Source organism: Mus pahari, chromosome 1, assembly GCF_900095145.1.
Source record: "Mus pahari chromosome 1, PAHARI_EIJ_v1.1, whole genome shotgun sequence".
Classification (NCBI taxonomy): domain Eukaryota; kingdom Metazoa; phylum Chordata; class Mammalia; order Rodentia; family Muridae; genus Mus; species Mus pahari.
Window position 1 is genome coordinate 2,127,068 of NC_034590.1, and position 9,047 is coordinate 2,136,114.

General features: G+C 48.0%; 1 protein-coding gene across 1 annotated transcript in view; it reads right to left on the reverse strand.

The window, feature by feature from the left end:
• Window positions 1–2,166, reverse strand: part of Ryr1 (ryanodine receptor 1) — a 126,862-nt gene extending 124,696 nt beyond the window's left edge. The window contains exon 1 of the mRNA XM_021211089.2: window positions 2,002–2,166. Coding sequence (XP_021066748.1) covers window positions 2,002–2,052 — 51 coding nt within the window. The 5' untranslated portion in view covers window positions 2,053–2,166. The remainder of the gene's footprint in view (window positions 1–2,001) is intronic.
• Window positions 2,167–9,047: the final 6,881 nt, after the last annotated feature.

A 9,047-nucleotide genomic window follows, 5' to 3' on the forward strand; every position in this document is an offset into this window, starting at 1 on the left:
TAAAAAAAAAAAAAAAAAACCTACCAATACCTGGCATTTTAACTTCCAGCATCATCCCCAGTTTGATCTATTTTGTAAGACAAAAAGCAAGCAGAAAAAAAAAAAAAAAAAAACAAAAAACCAAAAAAAAAAAAAAAAAACCTACACATACCAGACATGGTGGTGAATGTCTGCAACCCCAGGACTTGAGAGGCAGAGACAAAAGGATCAGGAGTTCAAAGTCACCCTTAGCTATGTGCCAAGTGTGAAGCCAGCTTTCCATTCATACAGATCCTCTCTAACACCGCCCCGTTTGAATCTGTATAATTGACAGCTCGTCAGTTATACCATAGTCAAGTTGATGGTTTGGTTTGGTTCAACACTAGGTCTTCCTAAGTAACTTGGGCTGCTCTTGAACTTGCAACGTTGCCCAGGCTGGCCCAGCACTGGAATCATGGCTATATACCACCACAACCTGCTTTAAAGTTGGAATTTTTTTTGTTTGTTTGCTTTATAATACCAATGAATACATAAGCCACGCCCTGGGTTGCTATACAGATTCTTTCTTAGAGGGGGGATATGATGTAAACGAGATTTTTTTTTTTTTTTTTTGGAAGAAAGTACCACACAAGCTCAGTAACATTGGGGCCTTTGACCCCCTGACACTGTCTACCCTGGCAGGCCTGGTCCAGATTTCCTCTTTTGAAAGCAAACCTTGGCCTCCCAGGGCACTCCGAGAGGCCACTTCCTGGCCTTGACCTTGGGCAAGTCTACCACTTGGGGCTTGGTCTCTCTCAAATCTCCCTTGGAGATAAAGATAGGGCCCTACCTCAGAAGATAGGGCAATGAGAATATAATTAGACACCTCAGGAGGCTGAGGCCCTGGGCATCCGGCCTGGAGCAGTGACTGCTCAGCAGCTGGGAGCCACAGCCATTGGCTTATGAGGGCAGTGGAAAGCCACAGTGTGGGCTAAGGGGCTGGGACTGGGGTGAGGCCATTCTCCAGTGGCTTCACGTCCAGCTGTCCCCATCTTTCATTACCAGCCCCAGCTGTTTGTTCCTCCCTCCCAAGAAACCGGACCCAGCCTGCCAGGGTCCTATTCTGGGTCAGGAATGCTGCGTCAGCATTTCTGCATGGACCCAGGACCTAGGGGGAGGGGAAGAGTGCAGGGTCAGCAGACCTGGTCCCGAACAGAGACCTTCTCCCATACCCAACCCCCATCTCAGCCCATGGGAGGAGATGGTGGGAAGGACTAAGAAAGAAGCAGCCCCTCCCCCTCTTGTGCCCTCCCTGTCCCCTACCCAGAGCCCAGAAAAGAGGGCTATTCTGGGAGACACCTGTTGTCCCAAGTCCCATCCCTGCCCCCAGCTGGAGATGTGAGATTCGGGGAGACAGGATCGGAGGGACAGCAAAACGCAGAAGGCTGAAGCCAAGGGCCAAGAGACAGAGACATAAGACACACCAAGGAGCTGGGAAAGACTTCATCAGCCAGCTACCCTCGGAGGCCATTAGCTGACAGTCAATCCTCCTCACCAAAACCCAGGGGGAAAGTACATTGAAGCTCCAAGAGACCCCCAAGAAGACCACCAATGCTAGGAGTTGAAAAGAAAGGTGTGGTCCAGCCCACCCCAGCCCCCTTCCAAGAATTTAAATAGGTCAGAGCCTGGAGCAAGAAGGGAATGAGGGCTGGGGCGGCGGTGGAGGACAGCTAAATTAAGCCCAAGAATTAGAACCACCTTCCTCAAGTGCCTGCTTCCAGAACGGCAGGAGGCGGGGTGCTCCTTCAGTGACCCCAAATCTCTTATGTCAGGAGAGGGCGTCTGAGGATCCCACCCTCTCCTGCCCACTCGGTCCTCCTAAGTCCTGCTAATTCTCCGTGGTCGAAAAGGTGATGAGAAAAGACGGAAAGACAAAGTGACCTCGGATTTCAGAGACCACCAGCCAGCAGGGAAGAGACAGAGAGACTCTCAGAAAAGTAAGCAAGAAATCACCCTAACCCTCCTGAGCCAGACAAAACGTACCGTCCGCAAAAACTGGACCTCGTCCTCGCCTTCACCTCCTCCATCACCCATGATGGCAGTCCCCGGCTGGCCCGGGCTAGAGTCTGAGGATGGCGAGAGGGGGCTGCAGGCTTGGCGGGGGACCTGAGGGCGGGCTGGGGTCGGAGACCTCTAGGGAAGCCAGAGGCACCCGCGAGGGAGATGGAACTGCAGGAAGCATGCCCTGTGCAGGACACAGTGAGAGAAGGTCCCCGCCCCACCGCACACCCATTGGGCAAGCATGGGACAGGCTACGCCCCTGTTCAGAACCCCGCCCATAGCACGGCACAAACTCTTGTTGGAAGGTGTTCGTTCTCTCCAGTGGACTGGGTGTCTAGAAAGTAGCTGAGTGGCCATGGTCACAGTGAGATATCATGTATATATTTGTTTGGCTAGCTATTCCTCTCCCTCTCCTCCCTCCTCTCCCTCTCCCTCTCCCTCTCCCTCTCCCTCTCATTTCATGTACTTCAGAAAGGCCTTAAATTCCACATGTAGTCAAGGATGATCTTGAACCTCTGGCCCCATCTGATTTATGTAACGCTGTGGTTCAAACCCTGGGTTACTTGCATGCTAGACAAGCGTTTTACCATTGGGCTACACTCTCAACCTAGTTCCATCCTTTCTTAATGGCTAAACTGAGCTTCACCCTTGCTGCAGAATCACACAGTTGTGCTTGGATGCACACCACATCCCCTAACATTTAAAAAAAAAAAAAAGAATCACTTAGTACCAGACATAGTGGTATGACCCATCATCCAAGCTCTGAAGAGACTGAGGCAAGAGGATTGTAAATTTGGAGTTGAGGCTGCATAATAAGAACCTGTCTCAGTGTCAACCAGCCAGACCCGCTGGAGCTCCCGGGGACTGGACCACCAACCAAAGAATACACCTGAAGGGACCCATGGCTCTGGCCACATATGTGGCAGAGGATGGCCTTGTTGCACATCAGTGGGAGGAGTGGCCCTTGGGCTTGAGGTTTGATGCCCCAGTGTAGGAGAATGCTATGGTGGGAAGACAGGAATGGGAGGGTGGGTGGGGGAGCACCCCCATAGAGGCAAGAGGAGGGGGGATGGGATAGCGGATTTCCGAAGGGGAGATCTGGAAAGGGGAAAATATTTGAAATGTAAATAAAGAAGAAGAAAAAAAGACCCTGTATCAAAACAGAGACAAAAACAGGGTTGCAGGCATGCCTTAGTCGACAGAATGTTTATCTAGCTGTCAAAAAGTCCCGGGTTCCATCCTGCACCACATAAACTGGGAGTGGCCATGTGAGTATGTAATTCCAGAAAGCAGAAAGTTGAAGAAGAGAGGATCAGAAACTCAAAGTCATCCTCAGCTCCCTAGCTGGAGGCCAGCCTGTGCTACGTGATACCCTGCCTCAAAACTGGGGGGCAGGGGGATGGGCGTGGGAGGGGGTAGAGAAAACACCAACCTGACCTTGAACTCAGGAACATAGCAAGCCTCTGCCTCCTAGCACTGAGAGTAAACAAATGTGTCACCCCACCCCCCAAGCCCCCAGCTAAAAACTGCCTTTGGAGTAGTCCAGGCTGATGTCTCTTACCCACCTGTTGCATTTCAGGTGTGAGCTAAGATCTTTTTATTACCATTCGTTTCTCACAACCCTGCTATTATCGGCATCTGCTTAACAGCAGAAAATAAAAGCACGTGGCCCCTGCGGAGATCTCCTAAATGCCCTGTAGTCCCCAGGGTAACCTTTAGGGGGCACACTTTCCCAACTCTCACAGTGCCAAGTCTGCAGATGCGAAGAGCTGCCTTTGGGAGATGGAGCCAGGCACCTTACACAATGTCACAGAAGCTGAGCTGGGGATCTAGACCTAGAGATAGGGTTCCTAACAGCTATGCTTCCACACCTCCATATCTGCATATGATTTTCTAATTTAGCCATGTGGAGGCACATGTCTGTGATCCCCCACTTTAGGAGGTAAAAGTAGAAGGAACAGGAATTTGAGGCCAGCCTTGGCTACATAATACATTCCAGGCCAGCCTTGGCTACATAGTACATTCCAGGCCAGCCTTGGCTACATAGTACATTCCAGGCCGACCACCTGCATTACATGAGTCTCTGCCTCAAAAATTAAACAAACAAACAAAAAAAGAGCCAGGAGGTGGCTGCGGATAGTGGGAGGCAGGGGGTGGCTGCGGATAGTGGGAGGCAGGGGGTGGCTGCGGATAGTGGGAGGCAGGGGGTGCCTGCGGATAGTGGGAGGCAGAAGCAGGCAGAGTCTATATATCATCAACTGTCTGAAAAAATAAAGTAAAATAAATAAGGGACAACAAGATGACTCAGCTGGTGGGCCACTTGCCCCCAAACCTGATGAAGATCTGAACTTGATCCCAACGACCCAAATAATGTAATGGAAAAGGGTTCTGTACAATGACCCCTTACTTCACATGCCAGCCATAGTATGTGAGCAACCTACACATATGCACTCGCATGCACACACATACATACACACATGCACACACATATACATATATGCATGCATACACACATACATATACATATACACACAAACATGCACACATGCACACACATACACAGGCAGGCATACACACAGGCATACATACATACATACCTGCACACATGCACACAGACAGACACACACATACACATACACACACTACACAGAAACATAGACATATACACACATACACACACATACACATATATACACATACACACACGACACAGAGACATGCACATATACACACATACACACATGTACACATACACACATAATACACACTCACACAAAATAAATGTTGTAATGTAACAAATGTTTGTAATGAAGGCTCAGGGATTGAGAACACCTGCTGTTCTTGTAGAGGACATGAGTTTGATTCCCAGCACCCATATGGTGGCTCACAACCATTTATAACTCCAGACAATAATGCCTATAAGCATAACATTAGATAAATCTTTTTATTTTATTTTATTTTATTTTATTTTTGGTTTTTCGAGACAGGGTTTCTCAGTATAGCCCTGGCTGACTTGGAACTCACTTTGTAGACCAGGCTGGCCTTGAACTCAGAAATCTGCCTGCCTCTGCCTCCCAAGTGCTGGGATTAAAGGTGTGCACCACCACTCCCAGCTTACATTAGATAAATCTTAAAGATAAACTAAGGCAGGGGTGGGGATAGACAGAGCTAGTTAGTAGACTGCTTGCCCAGGATGCAAAATGCCTTTTATTTGGTCCCCAGCACCTGGCTATGCACATACATCCCAGCACTGGGCCCTGTAGGCAGGAGAATCAAGGCTTCAAGCTCACCCCATCTACATAGCAAGTTAGCCTGGGCTACATGAATCCCTGTTTCAAACAAACAAAAGGTGTGTGTAACATCTTTTCAAAATGATTTAAGCCCCAGCACTCCGGGAGGCAGGTTGGCCTGTGAGTTCAAGGCCAACCTGGTCTACATAATGAGTTCTTGTCCAGCCAGATTATGTCTCTAAACAAACAAACAAACAAATGATGATGATGTATAATTCAATAAAAGAACACTAATTAGCACATTTAGACAAAACAGTATCTTGGAGATGGTCTAGTTGCTGAGCGAGCATGGGGAGCTGACTCATTTGCTTGCTTGCTTGTTTATAGGAGGCCAGAAGAGGGCGTTGGGCCCGCTGGGACTGCAGCCACCCTGTGTGCTCTAGTACTTGAGCCCAGGTTCTCTGAAAGAGTAGTCAGGGCTCTTAACCTCTGAGCAGCTGTAACCCCACTGCTTGGACCATGAGAGGGAAGTGCAAACTGAGAATCCCCAGGGCTTGCTGTGTGCTACCCTGCTGTGTGCAGAGAAGAAGAGGAACCAAGGCAGAAAGTGAGAGTTAATGCTGAGGCTCTCCTCTGACCTCCATAAAATGCTTCTAGACCACCTACAGTAACATACACACACACACACACACACACACACACACACACACACACACACACACACAGAAACCAGTTGTACTGGCTAATTTTGTGTCAACTTGACACAGTTGGAGTTATCACAGAGAAAGGAGCTTCAGTTGGGGAAATGCCTCCATGAGATCCAGCTATAAGGTATTTTCTCAATTAGTGATCAAGGGGGAGAGGCCCCTTGTGGGTGGTGCCATCTCTGGGGTGGTAGTCTTGGATTCTATAAGAGAGCAGGCTGAGCAAGCCAGTGGAGGCAAACCAGTAAAGAACATCCCTCCATGGCTTCTGCATCAGCTCCTGCTTCCTGACCTGCTTGAGTTCCAGTCCTGCATCCTTTGGTGATCAACAGCAGTGTGGAAATGTAAGCTGAATAAACCCTTTCCTCCCCAACTTGCTTCTTGGTCATGATGTTTGTGCAGGAATAGAAACCCTGACTAAGACACCAGTATTCAACAAAACTGTAATAAAGTACTTTTCAATGTAGATATTGCTTATTAAATACTGGCAATAGCACGCTTGCATTAAACTGAATCTAAATTTGTATTATTATTATTATTATTATTATTATTATTTTGAGACATGGCCTTATTGTGTAGCCCTGGCTGGTCTCAAGCTTACTATATAGACCAAGCTGGCCCTGAACTCCTGTAGATCCACCTGCCTCTGCCTCTGCCTCTGCCTCTGCCTCTGCCTCTCTGCCTCTGCCTCTGCCTCTGCCTCCTGAGTGCTAGGATTAGTCAGCTGTATTGTATTATTGAATTATAAAACTCAGTAATACATTATATAATATGTGGTTATATATATTGTTTATTATATGGTACAATATAACTTTGTGTTGTATTTCATACATTAAATAGTTGCATGGTAAATATTTTTCCTTAAATGTTCTAAACAAAATGTGGAATTATTCTGTGTCATAATGAATCCTATCATAAGATACCGACAGTGTCTTTTGGGTCTTAGTCATGACTGCATGTTTTAAGACTTTTCTGTGTTGCTTCCTGGACAACTGGTGGATGACCATGGCTGCTTTGAGGGACTTTCTGGTGACCGGCCCCTTTCTGCTGATCCACCCTTCCTTGCCTGTGGGTGCCCTGGGTGACTCCTATCCTGGCCCATATCACCTAGGGTGATATAGATCCAGCTTGCCGATTTGACTGGATTTGGAAACACTTCAGAAGACAGAGCCTCGGACATGACTGGAAGGGCATTTCCAGAATGGCTTAACTGAGGAAGCCAGGTTCATCCTGACCGATGGGCTGAGTCTCCTGAATAAAGAGGAGAGAGCTTGCTCAACAGCAGTGTTCATGTCTGTTTCCTGACTGCAGGTGCAGTGTGAGCTGCTGCCTCCTGCTCCTGCAGCCTTGGTGGTCTTGGGCCCTCCTGAACCACAACAAATCCTTCTTTACTAAGTCACTTATGTTTTATCTCAATAATGTAAAGTTGGGTGTTTTATCTCAATAATGAGAAGAGTGATAAGCCATCTGCCCCGTGGGGAATTGACACCATTTGGTATGAACCACCCAGAATCTACTGGCTAGGTGATGCCCATCCACACAGTTCCTCTAAGCAGCCTGGGTAGTGGCTGCCTACTATCTCTATGCAAAAATTTCAGTCTACATCTCCCAACCTCTACTTGGCATCTTCTGGCTTCTCATGTGTGTGGGGAGGGGTGGGGGTCACATGAGTGCATGGTGCTGTGCATGAACATGTGTGCACTTGTGTATGGGGACGGAGACTCTCTTAGCCAATGCTCCTCAGCAGGCCTGGAGCTCGCTATTAGGGTAGCCTGATGCCAGCAAGCCCCAAGGATCCACTGTTTGTTACTGTTTCCCCAGCACCGGGATTAAAGTGCACATTCTGCCTTGCCTGGCGTTTTAGGTAGAGGCTGCAGCTCTCGAACTTGGGTCCTTGTGATATGTGGCAGGTTGTTTACTGACGGAGCCATCTCCCCAGCTACCTGGCTACTTGTCTAACGGACTTATTTTTCCTGTCTAACCAGCTCTTATTTGTGCTTATTTTTCCGAGGCGCCTTGTGGAAAGAAGTCTATTCTGTTATCAAAGGCCGCGTCTTTCTGACTTGTGGGTTTCTGCTTTGACTCAGACGGCCCCTTCCTTTGCAGCCATCAATGTTCTTAGGGGTGTAGATGGCCATCCAGAGGGCCTTGAAGGCCAAGTGCTTATGTACAGGTGTACAGGTGTCAAGGCTCTTTCCCACCTCAGTCTTCGGGGTTTTTCTGTCCTCAGGACCTGGAGACACTCTCACACTGAGGGCTGAGTAAGTGCTAGAGGAGATGGAGAGAGAGAGAGAGAGAGAGAGAGAGAGAGAGAGAGAGAGAGAGACTATATCAGTACATTCAGGAGACACAGGAAAGCAAAGAGCTGGGGAGAGAGGGAGGGATTAACCAACCAGGGCACTGCATTTGATGGGAAAACCAGAGTAGGCCTTCCTGTCTGTGTAAAAAGATCCCCACAGCGAACACTTTTAATGGAAAAGAAAGGATCAAACACACTCTCCTGAAAGCGCTGCCACACTGAAGTCACTGAAGCCACACTGAAGTCACTGAAGTACGATATTTGGCAGACTTGTTCTACTATGACCCATTTATTCTACTCCCCGTTGTGTGTGTGTGTGTGTGAAGTCAGATGAGAATGTCTCCTGGTCAGGTCCTCTGGAAGACCACTGGGTCATCTCTCCAGCCCTGAAGTCTACTATCTCAAACATGCCCAGGCAAGCAACTCAACTGTCCATTGTAAGAAAGATAACTAACAAATCATTGCATTGGCACACAATGAAGGGCAGTGGTGGTGCACACCTTTAATCCCAGCACTCAGGAGGCAGAGGCAGGCGGATTTCTGAGTTCGAGGCCAGCCTGGCCTGGTCTACAGAGTGAGTTCCAGGACAGCCAGGACTGCACAGAGAAACCCTCTCTTGAAAACCCAAACAAAAAGAAAAAAAAAAAAAAGGAAAGGGAAAGGGAAAGGGAAAGGGAAAAGGAAAAGGAAAAGGAAAAGGAAAAGGAAAAGGAAAAGGAAAAGGAAACTCTAATTCTTTGATACACAATGTTACAACCATCTCCAGTTGTAACAAAAAACCAAGAATCTAACCCA